The sequence below is a fragment of the Lithobates pipiens genome, unplaced genomic scaffold (genome assembly GCF_037356315.1).
Source record: "Lithobates pipiens isolate NorthernLeopardFrog02 unplaced genomic scaffold, aLitPip1_a1.2 Scaffold_19, whole genome shotgun sequence".
NCBI classification, from domain to species: Eukaryota; Metazoa; Chordata; class Amphibia; order Anura; family Ranidae; genus Lithobates; species Lithobates pipiens.
The window spans coordinates 376,820,873-376,844,683 of record NW_027507764.1 but is presented as its reverse complement, the minus strand read 5'-3'; the positions used below and the strand labels follow the sequence as shown (position 1 = coordinate 376,844,683).

The 23,811-nt window shown below is 40.6% G+C and overlaps 1 protein-coding gene across 2 annotated transcripts in view; it reads left to right on the top strand.

Annotated features, from left to right (window-relative positions):
* ATP9B (ATPase phospholipid transporting 9B (putative)) overlaps positions 1 to 23,811 on the top strand; it is a 534,623-nt gene that overhangs the window by 358,381 nt on the left and 152,431 nt on the right. For both annotated transcript variants that reach the window (XM_077492334.1, XM_077492333.1), the window contains exons 12-13: positions 10,269 to 10,429; positions 13,683 to 13,825. In XM_077492334.1, the coding sequence (XP_077348460.1) occupies positions 10,269 to 10,429; positions 13,683 to 13,825 (304 nt within the window). The remainder of the gene's footprint in view (positions 1 to 10,268; positions 10,430 to 13,682; positions 13,826 to 23,811) is intronic.

Here is a 23,811-nt window from a genome sequence, read left to right as displayed (position 1 = left end):
TTTCCACTAAAAATATAATGCCACTGAATAGGTTAATAAGTGCTTTCCTTACCCTTTGTTGAATAAAACATTTCTTGTCTTAGGACCATTAGCTACTTAAAACTTGCTTTGTAAATTAATTTAAAGCAGTATTAAACCCAAAAGCATACATATATTATATTTCAGCTTACCATTTAGATTAGATGTTATGGCTGCAGTAGTTTTTGTTTTTAGGCTTTCTTTCCTATATTTTCACCTAGTGATCCAGCAGTAAGTCTGCTTTTTTCCTACAGAACAAGCTGTCCTGCAGATGTAGCCAGTTACAGTGCCACAAACAGGAGTGACAGGAGTGCTTCCAGTGATCATCTGTTATTTATTAATGTAAAAATGTTATCCCCCCCCAAAAAAAAAAAAAACGCTGTAAAAAAACTGCTAGTACACTGAACACTCCTCTTCCCCAAAATTGACAATGCTGCTGTGCAAATGTGCCCCCTGTACTCCTCCATCCAGAGTAGGGGCAATATAGTACTGGAGGTGTGTCACTGGCCAGATCACCAAGTGAAAACAGAAGGTAAAAAACGAAAATGAATGCAGCCATCACATCTAATGATTGCTAAGCTGCAATATATTACATATTTGGTTTTGGGTGAAATACCGCTTTAACATTGCCACGGCAATCAGATGGTTTTATTTTACGTAACCTCTTCAGCGCCACTGTGGTATCCTTACAGACATTCCAGTGGCACCGTATAGGTTAATCAGAGTACTGTACTTACCCTTTGTTGTAAGAATAAACCATTTCTTGTCTTAGGACCATTAGCTACTTAAAACTTGCTTTGTAAATTAAGAAAAGCTAAATGGAGTTGTGATTGCTGCCATTAGTGGCTTTTTAGATTATACAAACAATTATTGTCTTCATTATCTTTGAACAATCCCGTTTACTAAACCATTGTGCTTATATCAGTCGTTATGTACAATTTTTCCCTTGGAGATTATTATTTCCAGCAGAGTATTTAATTTAGCTTTTGCTGGCGGTTTAAACAAATCAAATATTATGACAGGTGAAAGCACATTGCTCTGTACATGGGGGGTGAGTTCAGAATGTTGGCCTATTAAAAATTTAATAAATAAAAGCATGGGGTACCTGTAATAGAAACGGAAATGTTTTATGGTTGAAGAAAGTTGTATAGACACTGCATCATGAGAAACACTATAATAAAAGCAGGGTAGCCAATGTATTTATTTTAACAAGACAGGTGTTTTAGCTGCTAGCCACAAATATATGTTTTTTATTTTTTTTACTCATTGGCTCTATTGCATTAGCCATTCTAGTGAACAACTAGTTAACTAAACTTACAAATCAAAAGCTGGCACCAAGCCTTTACATGTCTTCTGCAGAATTGGAGGTGCCTCACATCTCAGAGTGCTATCACAGGCACATTGCAATACTATCAGTAGTGGGGATTGGCCCACACTTTCCAACAGGCGAATAGTAAAGTACTGGATGAAGCTAGCTCTTGAAAATGATAAGAAATGCTACTACTTGAATATGAGGGCAGAAATATTAAGGTCTATATGTGCACATGTGAGTGCCTGCTAGTGAGTGCTTGGGTAAGCAGGAAAATCAAGTAGGTTGTCAGATAAACAACGAACTGTGTTACTGAATCTAATTAGCGTCACAAAAATGGCTATAGGCAATTATTCTAGAAGTTTTGTACTACTAACGCTTCTTAACAAGATTCAGCAGTAGAGTGTAGCCAAACCTGTACACACAAATCTTTTTTTTTGCCTTGTATGTAGGCCCTCATCTGTAGGGACAGGATAGGACATGATAGCTATGGGATGAGGAATACTCCCATTGTTGGCAGATAATGGGGTTGATTTACTAAAACCAGTGGCCAAACCATGTACACAACAATCACTACCCCAATTGTAATGTAATACACTGTAAGTACCCTATATTATATATTATTATATTAGTGGAATATTGAAAATCTTTTCCCTTTGCGACTTTGCGCAGCCTGTTACAGAGCTAAAGGCACAGCATACGGGGGATATACAATGTACTATTGACATAAACACAAGCACACCACAGGTTGAACTGGATGTGACTGGCGTCTTTTTTCAGCCTTACCAACTATGTAACTATGTACAGTATCTCACAAAAGTGAGTACACCCCTCACATTTTTGTAAATATTTTATTATATCTTTTCATGTGACAACACTGAAGAAAATATACTTTGCTACAATGTAAAGTAGCGAGTGTACAGCTTGTATAACAGTATCAATTTTCTGTCCCTTCAAAATAACTCAACACACAGCCATTAATGTCTAAATTACTGACAACAAAAGTGAGTACACCCCCTGAGTGAAAATGTCCAAATTGGGCCTAGTTAGCCATTTTCCCTCCCCAGTGTCATGTGACTCGTTAGTCTTACAAGGTCTCAGGTATGAATGGGGAGTTGGTGTTATCGCTCTCACTCTCTCATACTGGTCACTGGAAGTTCAACATGGAACCTCATGGCGAAGAACTCTCTGAGGATCTAAAAAAAAAGAATTGTTACTCTACCTAAAGATGGCCTAGACTATAAGAAGATCGCCAAGAAACTGAGATGCAGCACGGTGGCCAAGACCATACAGAAGTTTAACAAGGTTCCACTTTGAACAGGCTTCGCCATGGTCGACCAAAGAAGTTGAGTGCACCTGCTCTGTGTCATATCCAGAGGTTGTCTTTGGGAAATAGATGTATGAGTGCTGCCAGCATTGCTGCAGAGGTTGAAGGGGTGGAATTCAACCGCTCAGTGCTCAGACCATACACCACACGCTGTATCAAATTGATCTGCATGGCTGTCATCCAAGAAGGAAACCTCTTCTAAAGATGATGCACAAGAAAGCCTGCAAACAGTTTGCTGAAGACAAGCAGATTAAGGACATGGATTACTGGAACCATGTCCTGTGGTCTGATGAGACCAAGATAACCTTATTTGGTTCAGATGGTGTCAAGCGTGTGTGGCAGAAACCAGGTTAGGAGTACAAAGACAAGTGTGTCTTGCCTACAGTCAAGCCTGGTGGTGTCATGATCTAGGGCCGCATGAGTGCTGCCGGCACTGGGGAGCTACAGTTTATTGAAGGAACCATGAATGCCAACATGTACTGTGACATATTGAAGCAGAGCATGATCCCCTCCCTTTGGAGACTGGGCCGCAGGGCAGTATTCCAACATGATAACAACCCCAAACACACCTCCAAGATGACCACTGCCCTGCTAAAGAAGGAGCGGGTAAAGGTGATGACTGGCCAAGCATGTCTCTAGACCTAAACCTTATTGAGCATCTGTGGGGCATCCTCAAACAGAAGGTAGAGGACCACAAGGTCTCTAACATCCACCAGTTCCGTGATGTCATCATGGAGGAGTTGAAGAGGACTCCAGTGGCAACCTGTGAAGCTCTGGTGAACGCCAAGTCCAAGAGGGTTAAGGCAGTGTTGGAAAATAATGGTGGCCACACAAAATATTGACACTTTGGGCCCAATTTGGAAATTTTCCCTTAGGGGTGTACTCCCTTTTGTTGCCAGAAGTTTAGACATTAATGGCTGTGTGTTGAGTTATTTTAAGGTCACAACAAATGTACAATGTTGTACAAGCTGTACACTCATTATCTTACATTGCAGCAAAGTGTATTTTCTTCAGTTTTGTCATGTGAAAAGATATAAAACATTTACAAAAATGTGAGGGGTGTACTCACTTTTGTGAGATACTGTATGTACAAAATCTTGTGCAGCTCTGCATAGAAATCAATCAGCTTCCAAATTTTCTTGTCAAAGCTTCATTAAATGAGCTGAAGTTATTAGCTGACTATGTACAGCTGCACCAGATTTTGGACTCTCCAGTTTTAGTAAATCAATCCCAAAATCTTTCTTTCACACATGCAGACCATTTGTCCATTTTTCATCCATCCATTGATGGATAAAAAGCGCAAATGAATGCATCTCCATGGAACAACTAATGTAAACGGATGATTATCCATTTACATTTGCTTCCATCAATGGCCAGGTTTATTTTTTTAACCACTTCCCGACCAGCGCACGGCGATGTACGTCGACAGAATGGCACGGGCAGGCATATTGGCATACAGGTACGTCCAATATTCAATGCCGCCCTGCCATCAGGAGCGCGCCGCCGGCAGCACGCTCCTGCACTGGTCGGGTCCCCCATGAGTCCGGTCGCGGGACCCGCGGACTCGATCGCCGCGGGCATCCCCACGATCGTCTCACGGAGCGGCCGAATGGAGGAAATGCCGAGTAAACAGCATTTCTCCATTCTGCCTAGCAACTAGTGACGCTGGTCTCTGCTCCATGTGATTGGAGCAGAGATCAGTGTTCACTAAATGAAAGCCCAACCCCCCCACAGTTAATAACACACCCCTAGGAACACTTAACCCCTACACTGCCACCCCTGGTTAACCCCTTCACTGCCAGTGCCTTTTACACAGGAATCACTGCATTTATATAGCAGTGATTACTGTATAAATGACAATGGTCCCAAAAATGTGTCAAAAATGTCCGATGGGTCCCCCACAATGTCGCAGTCACAATAAAAATCGCTGATCGCCGCCATTACTAGTAAAAAAAAAAAAAAAAAAAAATTATTAATAAAACTGCTATAAAACTATCCCTATTTTGTAAACGCTATAACTTTTGCGCAAACCAATCAATAATCACTTATTGCGATTTTTTTTACCAAAAATATGTAGAAGAATACATATCGGCCTAAACTGAGGGAAAAAATGTTTTTTTATATATTTTTGGGGGATATTTATTATAACAAAAAGTAAAAAATAATGCGTTTTTTCAAAATTGTCGCTCTATTTTTGTTTATAGCGCAAAAAATAAAAACCGCAGGGGTGATCAAATACCTAATAATAATAATAAATATTTGTGGGAAAAAAAGGACGTTAATTTTGTTTGGGAGCCACGTCGCGCGACCGCGCAATTGTCAGTTAAAGCGACGCAGTGCCGAATCGCAAAAAGTGGTCTGGTCTTTGACCAGCAAATTGGTCCGGTCTGAAAGTGGTTAAATGAATCAAAGCCCAATTTTTCTTCCATTAAAAAAAATGGATCCAAAGAAAAATGGATGTAAACGGACAGTCAGTTTTGCATAAAAAGGGCTTCGGGACTCAAGTGGGTAAGGACTGTAACTGGCAAATGTGAAAAACCGATGTAAAAATGGATGACAAACTGATGTAAACTTCATCCGTTTTTTTCTCTGAAAAAACGTGATTGAACTGATGAAATTAATGCTCCCTATGTGTGAAAGGCATCAGTTTTTCATTCATTTTCCATCTGTTTTTACATTCGCCAGCTAGAGTCCTTAACCACTTGAGCCCCGGAGACATTTTTTCTTTCAATAACGGACCATTTGATGATCATCAGTTTACATCCACTTTTCCATACACTGATATATGTTTTTTTATCCTTCAAACAGATGGATAAACAACGGACAAATAGTCTGCATTTGCTAAAGGGACCTAATCTTACTATTCTTGTGGTTACAGTTAAATTATTAAAGGAAACTTGTACCAGGAGAAAATTGCAGAATGCCACTGTTGACCTACTTCTGACCAAAACAAGAATTGAGGTTAAGAGTTCTGACTTGCTTTGTACTTTTTCTGGGTCTGAAAATATGAAAGCCAGGCTAAGCAAGAAATTAGCATTTCCATAAAGAAGGTTTTCAGTGGCATTCTACGTTTTTATGTCAATATGGGTTTGCTTTAACCACGTGCCGACCACCTACCACATATTTACTGTGGCAGGTCAGCTTTATTGCGTGAAATCGGGTGCCTGTATGTCATTTTGTGCACTGGGGAGTGCGTGTGCGCCACTGGAGGCACAGCCGTGCACTGATTGGACACAGATGATGCCAATCAGCGGGTCTGGCAGACTCAATGTCCGCCGGCCACCCACGATCGTTTCTGGGAGAGGCAGAACGGGGATCTGCCTATGAAAACAAGTCAGATTGCAGTTCTCACAGGGGAGAAGATCTCTGTCTCCCTCCAGTCAGAGCAGCCCCCCACAGTTAGCAAGCACCCCCTAGGAACACACTTAGCCCTTTGATCACCCTGATGTTAACTGCTTCCCTGCCAGTGTCGTTAGTACAGTAACAGTTCATATTTTTAGCACTGTATTAGTGTCAATGGTCCCCAAAATAGTGTCAGAAGTGTCCTGTGTCTGATTTGTCCACCTCAATGTTGCAGCCTCGCTAAAAATTGCTGATCACCGTCATTACTAGTAAACAAAAATAATAAATTACTTAAAAATATCCCATTGATTGTAGACACTATAACTTTTGCGCAAACCAATCGATATACACTTATTGGGATTTTTTGACCAAAAATATGTAGCTGAATACATATTGACCTAAATTAATGAAGAAATTAGATTTTTTTTACATTTTTTTTTTAATTAGATGTGTTTTATATCAAATATAAGTATCACTGATAAATATACTCTAATAAATATCACTGAACCCAGCGCTCTAAAGAAGTTGTTCGAAAAATTAAACTCTAAGCTGCTATCATAACAAAAAAATCGCATAACACACAAATATATATTATCACTTAATATTAATATTCAGAGGAAGAGATTGACAGGCAAACAGTATTGCGGGATCCAGCTAGCACGCGTGGGGCATCCCACTAGTCCTGCAGCGTGTTGAAGTGATTGCTGTTGGAGAGAGGGACTGGAGTTTTCACATTGGCAGTTTGGTGGATGGCTTGGAAAAGGACTCTTTTCTCTTCCTCTGAATATTAATTGAAATACTCTACCCACAACTTAAGACTCAGCCCATCGGTTAAATTTATGAACTTTCTGACCTTCAGTTTCTGATCGTTGAATTTTTTCCTTTTTATCTCCTTAGCGCTGTCAATATAGTATACTCTGTGCTGCAATTTACTTTGGAATAAGTGATACTATATATTTGGTGTTTTATAGCAGAAAGTAAAAAAAAAAATTTTTTTAAAGTTGGCGCTCCTTTTTTGTTTATAGCGCAAAAAATTTAAACCGCAGAGTTGATCAAATACCACCAAAAGAAAACTATTTGTGGGGAAAAAGAACATACTTTTTTTTGGGTACAGCGTCACACGACCGCGCAATTGTCAGTTAAAATAACGCAAATGGCCTGGTCAGGCATTGTGTACTAAAATAAGAAAATTTTAACCTTTTTTTGTAATCTTTGGAAGAGAAATTCAAAGGTATTATTTGTGTACCTACATGGCGTCTGCCCATAAGATGAGGTATAAATAGAAACAATTGCAGGCCACAGTGCTACAGATGTGTTTGTTTGAGGCGACACCCACAAGTCATTACTAAAAGTGATGGCACTTTCCATCTTATTGGTGAAAGTGGAAAACCTTTTTAAACAGAGCAGGAAGACCCAGTTTTGTTTTAAACATGTTCTATATGTTTAGGGGTTGTGAGAAGGAAGAGACAGAACAAATACCATTCAACTAAACTTAGATAAGAAATTTAGACACATTTTTGTAAAGGCTTTATAGATTTTTAAGGAGCTAGGCACAGCTAGCTTTGCTTTTGCTAAGCTAAACTTTGCATAATTTGAATGTGAATGTCTACTGTCTTGCTAAAATATTTTTGTTCTTTGCTCAGCCTTTTTTATGCAGAGGTAACTTTAGTTATTTCTGGTTGTTTTTGTCTACTTGCTGTACAGTCTTCCCCTGCTATGATGCAGGCAAAAGTGTGAGGTAGCAGATACGTATGTTGCAAGACAGTAATTCTTTATTTTAATACAAAAAAAGGGCCAACTCCAGAAAAGCCAGATTAAATCATTCCTTTCACTTTTTAATGGGATTTGGATGAATAGAGTAAAATATGCACTTTGCATTCATTGATAGCATCTTTAGGTTGAGGTAATTGAGTCTTTTTTTTTCCCTGACTGAATGAATAATGACTTCATCTGATCCTCAGCGAGGCCTGAAACTTAGACCGCCTTTGTCAACGCAAAAAGATCTGGGCTTTGAAACATGCTCTACTTCCCTGGCTTAATTTTTCTTCATTTTAATCCAAAAACCTATTTTTCTCAATAATTCAAGCATAAACTATGTAGTAGTTGAAACAGCGGAAATTGCCAGATATTTGTCCTTGTTGGGCTGCATTTTAAATTTAGATGATAAATCAGCCACTGTGGTCCTTTGCGCCTCCGTTCTCAAGGGAATGGGCAGCCTGTACACAAGCAAGTGTGGTGGAATTTGTCTCAACTATTTCACTATAGTTCTCTAAGAGCTTCCCATTATGTACTGGAATGTCATGTTGGTACTCATATAGTGAGGGTTTACAGAGATAAATAACTCACAGAACTTTTGACTATTTTTTATTTTTTTTGCTGAGCATTTTTATAAAATGGCCACATAATTATTTTCTGCAAAAAAAAATCCTATTCATAGCTTTAAAAAATGTGGCTGTATACAGCCACTCCATATCTTCACAGCATGTCATACTGACCAGCTATGGGCAATGGTTTTGCACAAAGCAGCCCAAGCCTCCTCTTTTTGGGTCACTCCTCCCTGCTGAGTGCCCCCAGAGCAAGCTAGTTGCTCTGGGGGCACTGGTGCTTGCTTATTCCTGAGCTGCCTCTGTGTGTCTATGAACCCCCCACTGGCTGTGATTGACAGCAGCGGGAGCAAATTGCTCTCGGCCAATAAGGGTACAGAGACCCAGAAGAGCTTCTGCTCTCTTGCACATCGCTGAATCTGGATCGGTCTTAGGTGAGTATAGGGGGGGACTGAGAAGGAAGCTTCACTGAAGGTTTCAGTGAAGAAATCAAGGTTAAAAAAAACTTTAGCCTTTAGAACCACTGTGACTGCAGCAGAGAAATATCAGGTCTCCTGCACTGCTAGACAGGTCCCTGTTGTATCACAGAAGTGTGTAAATCTCAGAAGTTGAAGGAGGACTGAAATAGAAAACCTTTGGCAGGGTAAACAGCTCCCTTAAATGTATTTCATCTGTTGTGTGTGTTGTGTACAATAGTTAGATTGTGTCTCCTTCACTTACAAGCAGGACATCGTTAGAGGGGTTTCATTCTCAGCTACATCTTTATAAGACATTATTTTTATTTTTTATTATATTCATAGTGGACTATGAATATAGATATTCATGAATTTGCTGGGAATTGATGCAATATTTTGTAGTCTTTGTAGTTAGATAAATCATTCTGTTTGTATTAGGCATAAGGCGTATAAAGAAAACTAGTGCCCAGACCATGTAAACAACAATCATTGCCCAAATTGTAATGATTCGATACACTGTAGGTATCCTGAGGATATTAATGGAATATTGAAAATTTTTTCCCTTTACGACTTTACACATGCTGTTACAGAGCTAAATGCATTGCGTTGGGTGCCTTTGAGGGAGTCTGGGAAACCTGAAAGCTGTTGATCACCGTTGACTCTCCCTGAATCTTGTGTCTACGCTTTTGCTGTGCCCCTGCTTTATCCTAAACAAATGCCTCCCAGGGTAATGGGACCTCCCTGCAACATTTGGGAGCTTACTTTCGGGTAGCCCATTTTGTCAGAGTAGATGAGCCTTTGGCTGGATTAGTTTGCATTCTAAATCCTGTCCGGCACATTTTGTGGGTATATAAACTGACCAAGATAAAAAGACTGCATTTCCAAACATTTAAATGGAAAACTCATCTTACAAAAGTGGCCAAGCGTGAATAAGCCCAAATTCTTATTTTAGATTTCATGAAGTTTGCCTTGTGTACAAACTTCAACCTGATCAATAATCCAGCTATGTGCCTAACTGAGTATGGTCATTTTTCCACAACTTTTCCCGAGGTCAAATCAAAATCAAAGGAGTCAAGCAGACTGGAAAATGTTTAAGAGTTGTTGCTAGCTGTTGTAGCATGTGTGATTTATTGAATAATATTTGTAGCAATTTTGTATCTCGCAGCTTACAGAAAAAAAATAGTTCAAATGAAAATGTATTGTAAAGAGTCATAACACCTATCAGCTTAAAGTAAAGAAACTGTAAATGTGTGGAAAGTCAAAGGAAAATGCTTTGAAAAAGGATAAAACATAGAAAAGGGATAATTTGATTCAGAATTGTTTTGCGTGGCCTGTTTTAAACAAGTCTTTCAGACATTTTTTTTGTGAAAAAAAAGGTAGGAGAGCACAAAGAGTGTAATGGTGTATTTTCACAGTGAACGAAACAATCTTTATCTTTTTGGGACATATATGAAATCTATTTTACCTTAAAATATGTTCTCTCTTTTGATCAGGTGGGACTGTTGGACCTTGAATTGAACCAGTTGACAAAAGCGCTTTTTCTGGCTCTGGTGGCGCTCTCCATTGTAATGGTAACCTTGCAGGGGTTTGTTGGCCCGTGGTATCGCTACCTCTTCCGGTTCCTCCTTCTATTTTCCTATATCATTCCAATAAGGTATGTGTGTGTAGCAAAGACAGGCAAGGATGTCTAATTTCACTGAATGTCGCATTTTTTTGAAATATACACTTGGCTTACATTGTGAAGGAAATTGATCTTATCAGGAAACAGAGTGAGAAAGTGCTTGCAAATCTGCTGATTCTTGAGAGTTCATTGCAAAAAGCAATACTGTTTTATTTCTGTGCAATGTTCATTTTACTAAACTAATCAGGATATCCAATCCATTGTAGAGCATGAATGTATTTATAAGGTTCTTTCACCAATTGCATGATAAAAAATATTGCACACTACATTTCCTGTTGTTACACAAAGCTATTTCTAGCCTACAATATTCATAGATATTATGTTGTATCATAAATAAGTAACTCCTAGAATGTTAATGCATTTGATTGATGAGTACAAACCTGGCCAAAAGTTTTTAGAAAGACACAGATATAAATTTTCACAGTCTGCTGCCTGTTTTTATGATGGCAATTTGCATATAATCCAAAATGTTATGAAGAGTGATCAGATGAATTGCAATTAATTGCAAAGTCCCTCTTTGCCATGAAAATGAACTTGATCCACCAAAAAACATGTCCACTTAATTTCAGCCCTGTCAAAAAAGGACCAGCTGACATCGTGTCAGTGATCCTCTCATGTCACTGTTGACGAGGACAAGGCTGAAGTCACTCTGTAATGCTGATTGAGTTAGAATAACAGACGGGAAGCTTTAAAGGGAGGGTGGTGCTTGAAATCATTGTTCTTCCTCTGTTAACCATGGTTACCTGCAAGGAAACACATGTGGTCACTATTGCTTTGCAGAAAAAGGGATTCATAGTCAAGGATATTGCTGCTACAAAGATTGCACCTAAATCAACTATCGAATTGTCAAGAACGTCAAGGAGAGCGGTTTAATTGTTGCGAAGAAGGCATCAGGGAGCAACTTCTCCCCACCATCCAAGAACAGTTTGGTGACGAACAATCTATTTTCCAATGATGGAGCACATTGCCATAAGGCAAAATTGATAACTAAGTGGTTTGAAGAACAAAACATTGAAATTTTGGGTCCATGGCCTGGAAACTCCCCAGACCTCAATCCCATCAGGAACTTGTGGTCAATCTGCAATAGGCGGGTGAACAATAAAAAGCACAAATTCTGACAAGCTCTAAGCATTAATTATGTAAGAATGGGCTTCCATCAGTCAGGTACTTCAAGGAAAGTGGTTCAGCTGTTGTGAAGAAGGCATCAGGGCACCCAAGAAAGTCCAGCAAATGCCAGGACCGTCTTCTGCAGTTGATTCAGCTATGGGATCGGTGCACCACCAGTGCAGAGGTTGCACAGGAATAGCAGCAGGCAGGAGTGTGTGCAGCTGCACACATGGTAAGGTGAAGACTTTTGGAGAATGACCTGGTGTCAAGAAGGGCAGCAAAGAAGCCACTTCTCCCCAGGAAAAACATCAGGGACAGACTGATATTCTGCAAAAGGTACAGGGATTGGATTGCTAAGGACTGGGGTAAAGTAATTTTGTCTGATTAATCCCCTTTCCGATTGTCTGGGACATCCAGAAAAAAACTTGTCCGGAGAAGAAAAGGTGAGCTCTACCATCAGTCCTGTGTCATCCCAACACTAAAGCATTCCTGAGACCATTGATTTGTGGGGTTGCTTCTCAGTCAAGGGAGTTGGGTTCATTCACAATTTTGCCTAAGAACACAGCCATGAATAAAGAATGGTACAAAAACATCCTCCGAGAGCAACTTCTTCCAACCATCCAAGAACAGTTTGGTGACGAACAATGCATTTTCCAGCATGATGGAGCATCTTACCATAAGGCAAAAGTGATAACTAAGTGACTTGAAGAACAAAACATCGAAATGGCCAGGAAACTCCCCAGAACTTAATCCCATTGAGAACTTGTGGTCAATCCTCAATATTCGGGTAAACACAAAACCCCACAAATTCTGACAAGCTGCAAGCATTGATTATGCAAAAAAGGGCTGCCATCAGTCCACATGTGGTCCAGAAGTTGATTGACAGCATGCCAGGGCAAATTTCAGAGGTCTTGAAAAAGAAGGGTCAACACTGCAGGTATTGACTCTTTGTATAAACTTAATGTAATTATCAATAAAAGCCTTTGACACTTATGAAATGCTTGTCATTTATACAAATTAGGGCTGGGGAAAAAATCTATTTAAATCTTGAATCGAGTTGAGAGGTCAAATCGATTCAAAATTTCAGAAAATCGTTTATTTTAGATTTTTTTTTTCTTTCACAGACACCGCGCCGGTCCTGAGGTGCTGCGGGCAGGAGTTTTTAGGTGAGGCCGCGGCTTCAGCCTAGTCTGCGAGACCGGACGCCGCAGACTAGGCCGCAGCCGCGGCCTCACCTAAAAACGCCTGCCTGCAGCTCCCTAGGACCAACACTGACACTGCGCTGGTCCTGAGGAGCTGCAGGCAGGAGTTTTTAAGTGAGGCCGCAGCTTCAGCCTAGTCTGCGAGGCCGGACACCGCGGACTAGGCCTAAAAACTCCTGCCCACAGCTCCTCAGCACTGGCACGGTGTCCATAAAAAAAAAAGCTGAATCGTGAATCAAGTTTTTTTTTTTAAATCGCAGATTTTTTTTTCTTTTTTTAGAAAATCGCCCAGCTCTAATACATATGTCAGTATACCATAGTAACATCTGACAAAAAGATTAAGTTGCAGACTTTGTGAAAATTTTTATTTTTGTGATTCTCAAAACTTTTGGCCAGGGCTGTAGTATTACTGAATATAAAAGATTTGGCCTACAAGAAAATACTTCTTGGAATGTTGTTCTTCTTAGGGTGTGTTACAGAGTGCATTTGCCACATCTGATGTTTGGAGTGTGAGATATGACTATACTTGATATATAAGTTAAAACCTGTTCTTATGAATGTGTTTATATGAGCCACGTGTGTCTTTTAAGATTTATATAGGAATATAATTAAGTAGCATCCTCTAGACTAGTGATTTTCAAAAACAAAAAAAAAAGAGAGAAAATTCACTTTCATGTCGCTTTAGCTAAGGCCTTTCTTTTAGATCTTCTTTGAGGACCACTGATACGTTTACTGGTGGCAACACCTAACATTTTGGATTTCTTTAGATCTCTCACACAGTGAAAGTGAGAGGGTCCTCTGCAGTTGCTTACTGTGTGGGGAAAGAAGTTGTCATTTCCCATGGAAGGATAGTTATAGTGTACTTTTTTCAGTTATTTTCCTAGGTCTGTATAAATAAACCAATATTTTCTTGGCAGTTTACGAGTGAACCTGGACATGGGAAAGGCTGCTTATGGCTGGATGATCATGAAAGATGAGAATATTCCTGGCACTGTGGTGAGGACTAGCACCATTCCTGAGGAGTTGGGACGCTTGGTGTATTTACTTACTGACAAAACAGGTAACCTGGACCGACTACAGTATGATACTTTTTGTACTGGAGTACATTATTGGCTTCTCTTTTTTTCACTTAACACATACCCTGTTCTGTTCACACAAAATTCATATAAGCAATGGTGAGTGACCTGTTAGCCGAGAACAATAAAGGATTACCAGAAACGTTTCCGGTATTATTGGATTAATTGCTTCTGTGTTTGTAGGTTAAGGTTGGAACATATTTGATGCCCGGCCGTGTCACTCATCCACAGTGTACCGTAAATGGAAAACTACAAGGTCAGGTCACTTGTAGTTTTCAATGAACTACCATGGCGCTGTGGAGCTCTGTGGTAGTTCATTCTCTCTTCCTGTCAGATTTTCTCTGCTTGCCGATATGGGATGTACCGTAAAACCTTGGATTGCAAGCATAATTTTTTCCGGAAACATGCTTGTAATCCAAAGTACTTGTATATCAAAGCACATTTCCCCATACAAAATAATAGAAACATAGATGATTCATTACACAACCATTTATTCATAGGTATTTCAGTTTATTGTCCTATAAAAAGATTATAGCAATGTGATAGGTCGTGTAATCATAAAATGTTCATCCACAAATGGCAGCAAAATCCAGCAGGAGCTACCGAGTATAAAAGAGAAGAGAAGTGCCTCTAAGTGTAGCATTATGGTTACACTTAATGTGGAGGTACAACATTTAGAAACTTACATGGTTGATGATTAAAAGAGGCACATCTAAATATGCAGGCATCGGGGGTAAAGCTGTCCACATAGAGCATTTTCCACACCGCCGGCTCTTACCGCTGTCTGTCTGCAGTCTGTAGTAGAGCGAACTGAAAGCGTGGCTTGAAGTGCTCTTGGAGCACAGTGTAGAAGGGATGACATCAATGGCGGTGCGGAGGACGGTCTATGTGGACAGCTTTACCCTGGATGCCTGCATATTTCGATGTGAAAGAACTATCAGTGACGTCACACGCCAAGCCACACCCCCTACAGTAAAAAAACACACACACTTAACCCCTACACTGCCCCTAGTGGTTAACCCCTTCACTGCCAGTGACATTTTTACAGTAATCAGTGCATTTTTAATCGCACTGATCGCTGTATTAATGCCAGTGGTCCCAAAAATGTGTCAAAATTGTCCGACGTGTCCGCCATAATGTCGCAGTCACAATAAAAATCACTGATCGCCACCATTACTAGTAAAAAAAAAAATTATTAATAAAAATGCCATAAAACTATCCCCTATTTTGTAGACGCTATAACTTTTGCACAAACCAATCAATAAACGCTTATTGTGATTTTTTTTTTACCAAAAATATGTAGAAGAATACGTATCAGCCTAAACTGAGGAAAAAAAAATGTTTTTTTTAGATATTTTCGGAGATAATTATAATAGCAAAAAAGTAAAAAATATTGCATTTTTTTTTTCAAAATTGTCGCTCTATTTTTGTTTATAGCGCAAAAAATAACTGCAGAGGTGATCAAATACCACAGAAAGAAAACTCTATTTGTGGGAAAAAAAGGATGCCAATTTTGTTTGGAAGCCACGTCCCACGACCGCGCAATTGTCAGTTAAATCAACGCAGTGCCGAATTGCAAAAAGGGGCTTAGTCCTTTAGCTGCAAAATGGTCCGGAGCTTAATTGGTTAAATGTAGCCATATTGCCTCTTACATGGCACCAGCGATCTGATGTAATGCTTTATAGGCTCAAAAAATAGAAATAAGTAAATGCACATTTTTTTACCTGCAAAAAAATGTGCATTTATAATTTTTTTCTAAAAAGTGATCTTATCATTTAATGATTTCCTTATGAACTTATTCTTTAATGATTTTCTCAGGCGATAAGTGCAAGTCTCACTTGGATAGCATTTTTGTTTTTTTTATTGGAAATGTTCATGTGGGTGACTTTCACCAGTTTGGAAGCTACAAGCATAAAATCTACTACTGGTGTGAAGTTTAATAGATTGAGGTTTAGCTTTGTGTCTAGAACAATTTTAAAATGTTTAATTTTGCTTTATTTAAATAACCATTCATGCAGAATTTGCTTCTACCCCATGTGATATTGTGTTACAACTCAATTCCTTGCCATGGATGACATTATTTAATATGTCCTCTCTTTTGAAAACTGTGTAAAAGAAAGCAGAGGTAATTGCTAGCTATCTAAAAAATTGATAAGAAAGCGGAATGTAATGATCCAGGAAACATGGCATATCAGGGTTACAACATTATTGGTGTACATCTAAATTCATGTACATCATTGTTGCATAGCTGATACATTTATAGCTGTGTAAGCATGGAGGGTATATTATTCATCTATTATTCAGTTACGGGAGCTATTTAATGAACTTTGATTCCCTTAAATTTGTCTCAAACATGCAATTTGACTCTGCTGCTTGAACATTTAGATATCAATTTCATGGTTGTAGTGAAAACCTTTAACTATGAAACTGGACGTAATCTTATATAATTAATTATCAAAGATTGCAACAAACCTAAGTTTGGTCAGAAATGGTTTAGAAACACCTAATGTATGTTTGTATTAGAGGTCTGAAATGCTATCAAGACTCTTTTGCAATTCAAAGTAATTGCCTCTGCCTCTGCTGTAAATTTTGAAAACAAATTTTTCCACAATGCCTGTAGCTACAGATGTGAATGTGCTCTTGTTTTAAAGTACTTTACTGCATTTCTCAGAATGTGCAAATACTTTAGTCTGGGCACAGGTTCACTTTAAGCTGCTTGGATATTACCCCAGCAACTCTTTTTGTTTCCAGCATACCTAAATGCTGGACCCCTTATTAAGACAAAACATGATTGCTACTCCTACCTCCAATGCATCCCAGTTGCCCATTGTAGCAACAATATTGTGGCGATGGGAATTGGTAAGCTCCAACAGTACCCGCAAGTGTTCAAAATGGCTTAGCTTTCAATTATGCAGGAAACCATTAAAGTTGCTGCAGGAATGTGCAGGCACACTTTATATCTACTAGCAGCTTTATTAGCAGGCAAAGGGCCATGGTTCACACTTAGGTGGTCCCCTGGCCTTGAAGGATTCTGTGTGAGTATACCCGTCAGGTGCCAGGCAAGTTTCCTCAGCTGTCACTGCCTGGACCAGGGAAAGTGGTCCCTTCATCCCAACATCTTTATTCTCTTATGTGAGAAATAGCCAACTCCACATGTGAGCATCCTGGCCTCCAGGTTCAACAACAGGTTACCCTTGTACTCTCCTTGCATGATCTGTCCTGCAAAATGCCCTTCTTGGTGGTTATGTAGTCCTTTAGGTGTGTTTCTGAGTTAACGGCTCTATCATGCACAGAGCTTTCCTGATTCCTTACAATGATAAAGAGGTCTTTCATCCAATACCCTTCTTTATACTTAAGGTGGTCTCAGCTTTCCACCTTAAAGGATATGTTCACCTTTCTGAACATGTTACACTCATATTTAGGGTGTAACATGTTCAACATCAGATTTCTCTCCCCCTGATCCCTGCCCCCTGTAGCAACGAGCTGGGGCTCTTCCCTCTGCACTCGCTGTCACACTTCAAAGAGAGTGTGGCTTTGCGGAGCTCCGCCCACACCGCCGCGTAGTTGATATATAGATCCCTGTGAATCGGTGAACTACCAGGTCGCCATTGAGCTTCCTGTCATTCAGTAACGGCCTGCCCATATAGGCGGTACGGGTAGACCGCTACGCAGACAGTCTGCAGGACCTTCACTTTACACCCATGATCTGCTGATCGTGGGTGCAATGCTTTAGAGGTTCCTAACAAAAAATGATAAATGCACATGTTATTTATCTGCAAAAAAGATGTGCATTTATTTTTTCTAAAGGTGAGCTTATCCTTTATTGAGGACACTGTGCCCTGATCCAAAGCATTCCAAAGAAATAGCTTTCTACTGTTTGTAATGTGTACTGTGTAATGTGGTCAAAGCTGTCAGGGTATGACAGTCCCAGTCTGTATTTGAAAAGCTGAAAAACAGACTCTTTTTGTATTGCCGACAGGATCTCATCTCATACTCCTACGCCTCTTATAGGTTGATAAGACAACCCATCGTGAGGGCTTATGTTCTTAAGGCAAAGGTACCTCTGGTAGCTTTACACGGTCACTCCACAAAGCTTCTGTTACCTGGCTTGGAGGGCTGCCACCTAGTCTTTGGTTCATCTCCAAGATCTACCCTGTTTCCCCCGAAAATAAGACCTGGTGCGATTGCCGGTGATGCAGAAATATAAGCCCTACCCCCCAAATAAGCCCTAGTTAAATTCACTGTAGGTCTTATTTTCAGGGTAGGGCTTATTTTTGGGGGAAACCAGGTAGGGGCTTATGGGGGGGTAGGGCTTATATTGCAGCCATCACCGACAATCACGCTAGGTCTTATTTTCGGGGAAACAGGGTAGCAGGTGGATGTCCAGGCCTCTGCGCATGTAGCCTTTGGCCACTAGGTTATTTCATTGTTTCTCTGAGTTGGGTCTTTGACCCTTGTATATTGAAACTGTCAGAACTCTTCTGTTTGCCTTTTTGTTGCTAAATATTCAGATGTATTGCTTGGGAACATCCCAGGGCCTACGAATATCAAGCCTATACTATATGATTAACCATTTCCCACCCAAGGTACGTCATATGACGTCATGGACTTTGAATGGGGATATCTGAACGATGCCCGCAGCTACAGGCATCGTCCAGATATCATCTTTTTCAGCCGGTAATTCTGTGCACCGTAAGAACAACATAGAGGCAGTTGAGCCGCTTGATCGTTCTTACAGGTGGTGGGAGGGTGTTTCTACAGGCTCGCCCATACGATTGGCGAACCGGAGAAAGAATTTGCCACCACTGGAAGTTTACCATAGAGATTTCTGGTGACCAGATGGTCTCCAGTCATCTCTCTGACCCTCTGAGGCCTGAGTGTGATGTTATCACATCACGTCCGGGCCGGCAGATGTAAACAATGCCGCGGCTGGAAAGGCTGAGAGTTTATATATTTTTTTTTTAATCTCAGCCTTTCCAGCCTGGAGGAGAGATGTGGGGTCTTATTAACCCTACATCTCTCCATAAAGAGGAACTGTCACGCACTATTCATATTCCTTTTAATAGGAATAAAAGTGGTAAAAGAACAAAAGTAAAATAAAGAATAACTATTTTTTTTTTAAAACACCCCCGTCCCCGCGTGCTCGCGCACAGAAGCGAATATATACATATGTCGTGCCCACATATGTAAACGGCGTTCAATCACGTGTGAGGTATAGCCGTGTGCGTTAGAGCAAAAGCAAAAATTTGAGCCCAAGACCTCCTTTGTAACTCTAAAGCATGTCCTATCTATTTACTTGGCGTAACATCATCTTTCACATTATACAAAAAAATTGGGCTAACTTTATGTTTTTTGTTTTTTAATTCATTAAAGTTTTTTCCCCCCAAAAAAGTTTAAAAATCGCCATTTTAGTCCCTAGGGTCTCTGCTAAAAAAAAATATTACTCAGAATCCCCAAACATTATATTTTTTAGGAAAAAAAAATTATGATTTCTACATATAAGAGCAAAGTGCCAGAATTGGCCCGGATGGGAAGTGGTTAACCACTTAAGGACCGCTGCATGCCAATGTACGTCATCACAATGGCATGTACAGGCACAAACACGTACATGTACGTGCTTGCCTTCCAGTGGGTGGGGGTCCGATCGGACCCCCTCCCGCTGGATGCGGCAGTCCGTTTCGCTGCAGGCGCGATCCGGGATGAGGGGATGGCCGTTGGTTTCTGGCCATCCCCTCTCGATCGCTCCTGGCGAATGTGAAGCTTCCTCCCACTGTGTATAGTAAACACAGGCAGGGAGGAAGTGATGTCATTCTCCTCGGGGCGGTATTATTGACCAGACTACGAGGAGAGGACACAGTAATGCCCCGTACACACGAGAGGGATTAAGTCTGACAGACCTCCAAAGGAGTTCCGCCGGAGTTCCGACGGAGTTCTGGCGGACTTTTCGACCGAACGGACTTGACCACACACCATCACACCAAACTCCGACGGAGTCGAACGTGATGACGTACGACTGGATTCGACGTAGGAAGTTCCTAGACAGTAGCCAATAGCTGCCCTAGCGTCGGTTTTAGTCCGTCGGAGTAGCACACACACGAGCGGATTTTTCAAAGGGGACCGGGTCCGGCGGAGTTCCGTCGGGAAAATTTAAAGCATGCTTCATTTCTAAAGTCCGTCAGACTTTAGCTTCGCTAAAGTCCGTTGCAGCCCACACACGATCGGATAGTCCGCCGGACTCAGTCCGTCGGAGTTTGGATGTCGAAAAGTCCGCTCGTGTGTACGGGGCATAAGTGTGCACCAACACTACACTAAAACATAGGCACACACAGGCACACAACCCACCCCTCCGATCACCCCCCCCCGATCCCCCCGTCCCCCCTCCCCCCCAGTCACAGTGTCACTGATTGCAGTGATCATTTATTTATAGGTTTAGGTTTAACTGGCTTTTGCCCAACAATACCTATTGAGGAAGAGTTCCTAAAATTTGGACTGTTCCTGTAGTGGAGCCAAGCAAAACCTTAACTGTCCCAGTAGGGAATGCTGCATAATTTCAGGACTCAGTGGACAAGAAGCTTGAAGCTATTTTACCAGCAAAAGAAGGTGCAATCTCAGGTATGTGAAATCCTCTACAAGCCCTAGACCTTAAAATCATTCAAACCTGAAACAAAATGCTGCTTTTAACCACTTCAGCCCCGGAAGATTTTACCCCCTTCCTGACCAGAGCACCTTTTGCTAATTCGGCACTACGTCGCTTTAACTGACAATTACACAGTCGTGCTTTGTTGCACCCAAACAAAATTGACGTCCTTTTTTTCCCACAAATATAGCTTTCTTTTGGGGGTATTTGATCGCCTCTGGGGGTTTTTTTTTTTTTCGCAACAATTTTGAAAAAAAAATCAATATTTTTTACTTTTTGCTATAATAAATATCCCCCAAAAATATATAAAAAATCATTATTTTTTCTTCAGTTAAGGCTGATATGTATTCTACATATTTTTGGTAAATCAAATCGCAATAAGCGTATATTGATTGGTTTGCGCAAAAGTTATAGCATCTAAAAAATAGGGGATAGTTTATGGCTTTTTTATTATTCTTTTTTTTTTTACTAGTAATGGCAGTGATCTGCGATTTTTATTGTGACTGCGACATTATGGCGAACACATTGGACAATTTTGACACATTTTTGGGATCATTGGCATTTTGACAGCTATCAATGCTATAAAATTGCATTGATTACTGTAAAAATGGTACTGGCAGTGAAGGGGTGAACACTAGGGGACAGTGAAGGGGTTAAGCGTGTCATAGTGTGTATTCTAACTGAAGGGGGAATGGGCCTGTGCAGGAGAGATGAGAGATTGCCGTTCATACTCTGTATGAACAGACGATCTGTTTGTTCTCCCCTCAGAGAACCAGAAAGTGTTTACACACACAGATCCCTGTTCTCGGTGTGTCCCCGAGCGAATGCGGGAGCCCGGCAGTGATCGCGACCACCGAGCGCTTGCACTGGCTCTGTGGGTGAGCAGGGGGCACGCACGCCCCCCCCCCCTATTGACCGTAACATGACGGCGATTCGTGCATCTGAGCCATGTTGGCGCAGTACAACTGCTGCGGCTGGTCGGAATGCAGCTAATGGAGGGTTGCTCAAGGTGTTGGATGCCTGATAACTTTTGCAGATACATGGACCCTGGGCATTCTAGATCTTTCAGTCCAGAACATAATCACTGGAGGTTATAAGTTACAGTTTCAGTCTCTTCCACCACCCTGTTTTATGCTATCATACCTTCAAACTTCCCCACAAAATTGGGTAGCTCTTCACAATTGTCTGACCCAACTCCTGTCTTAAGGAGGGGGGGGGGGGGGGGTAACTATTGTCCTAGAAAAAAAAATCAAGGGTTTTACTACTACAAAATTGAAACTTAAGCATCATCATTATTACAGATCTTTTATCAGACCAGCCTAGGAGTAATTATATTGTGGATAGCATTGCAAACTAGTACTTCCTAGGATTGCAAATTGGGATTTTGCTTTATACAGTCGCAAAGCCCACTGATGGCATTCCATCCATTCTGAACCTGAAGGTGCTCAGTGCCTTCATTTGGGTCCAAATATCCCTATGGAAACTTGTAGGCCAGCCATTGCCTCAATATAGTATAAACAGAAAAATCAGTGCTTCTACCCATATAAAACATAGCTAGCAGAGCTCCTAGGGTGCTCGATCCAGTTGCTGGCTGAATAGAGTAATGTGGAAAAAATTATCCATACTCCAGTTGTTTCTCCTAAAATTTCTTAATTTTATTGAATAGCCACAGTCAGTTGACACATTTTAGCCTATAAGGCCTTAGTCATAACCCTCATTACAACCAGGGGATTTTCAGGCATTTGGTGAACATCAAAGTTACCTACTTACATGTCTCATCTTTCCAGTACATCAAGGCTTCCTACACATTGTTGTGATCACATAACATTATCAATTCTTGCCTTTTAGTCTATCCACTGCACCTAGAGTTTTTAACAAGGTGTTAGCCCCTGTACCCTCATTGTTTCATTCACAGGGAATTCTATTGTAGGTTACCTAAATGACCTCCTTTTGAGGGAACAGTTAACACAAAAATTGGCAGTCAGTATTCAACAGGCTGTTCAAACTGCAGAGGTTCAGGTGGATCCTTAACTTTTAGAACACTGCACCAGAGCTGACTGACTCACTGCTTGGAGAATCTGGGTCTTCTCCTAGACACTTTCTTGTCCATGGTTTTCTTGCACAGGAGAAATTTACAAACCCTGCCACTTAGGTATGAACACTTGGGTTCAACTCACCTCAACAATTAAGTCCTAGACTTAATTGTTGCCTCCTTCAAAGCATTCCCATACTCCCATTTTCATTCCAAACCATTTCAACTCAATATTTCTAGCTTCATGGGACAAGCAGATTAAACTGCATCCCAACACCCAGCTGGCTCTGTCTTGGTGGATCATTAGTCCAGCTTTGGAGTTGGGGAAGTCCTACACTACACTGGAAGGTCACGACAGATGTCAGCCTGTCAGGTTCGGGAGGAGTCCTGGGTTGTCTCAGTCCAAGAGACTTGGTCACCAGAGAAAGATTGTCTTCCAATCAGCTTTGTGGATCTTGGAGCAATTTGGTTATCACTTCAACACTTTTAAGTTTTGCAAAAGGTTACAACACATCACAGCATGCTGCATTGCACATTAAGGAAAGGAAAAAAAATACTTTTTTTTGGTTGTTGTTCCTGCCCAAACCCCTTAGCTGGTGCCCAGGACCACAACCGCTAACTTCAGGATGGAGAGCGGATAGAGACCGAGGCACACCCATTGTGACAAAATCCTCTGTGCTGAAAGAATACAGAAGCAACAATGATTTTGTCAATTGAGGAGGAATTTGCCAGAGCATGCACAATGAGAGTGATAATGGAAGATACACAGAATTGCCTGGTATTCCACTACCACTCTGAATGGGTACTACTCTAGTAAAGTGTCATGATCAACCAGGTATTTACTAACAATCACAGCGTACATAATGAATAGGTTATACAGATAGGTAAATACCATATTTTTACATACAATGACTAAAATTAAAAGTTAGGTTTAGTGACACTTTAATACCCAGTGAAAAAAATTGCTACAGCTTTTCGAACAGAGTTGCAAGATGTTACATGGAGGGTTTTTCCTGCAAAAATAAACTATGGGATAGTATTACTGTTTGTGACAAGTAGGGAAGTGAAAGATTTTGCTTTTATCCATAGATAGCAATATGCATGGTTAGGCAAACTATTTTAGAACTGTGGCTTTAATTTTTAGATGCTGTAGTTACAATGCACCTGCGATTTTTCAAGTTTCCTTTGCATCCCAGTTCTATTCTTCCATTCTGTAGTTGAATATAAAATATTTCCTATAGGCTACCTTGATTAAAACATGTTATGTTTTTATTAAGATCAAAAAAAATTGAAACTTTTAG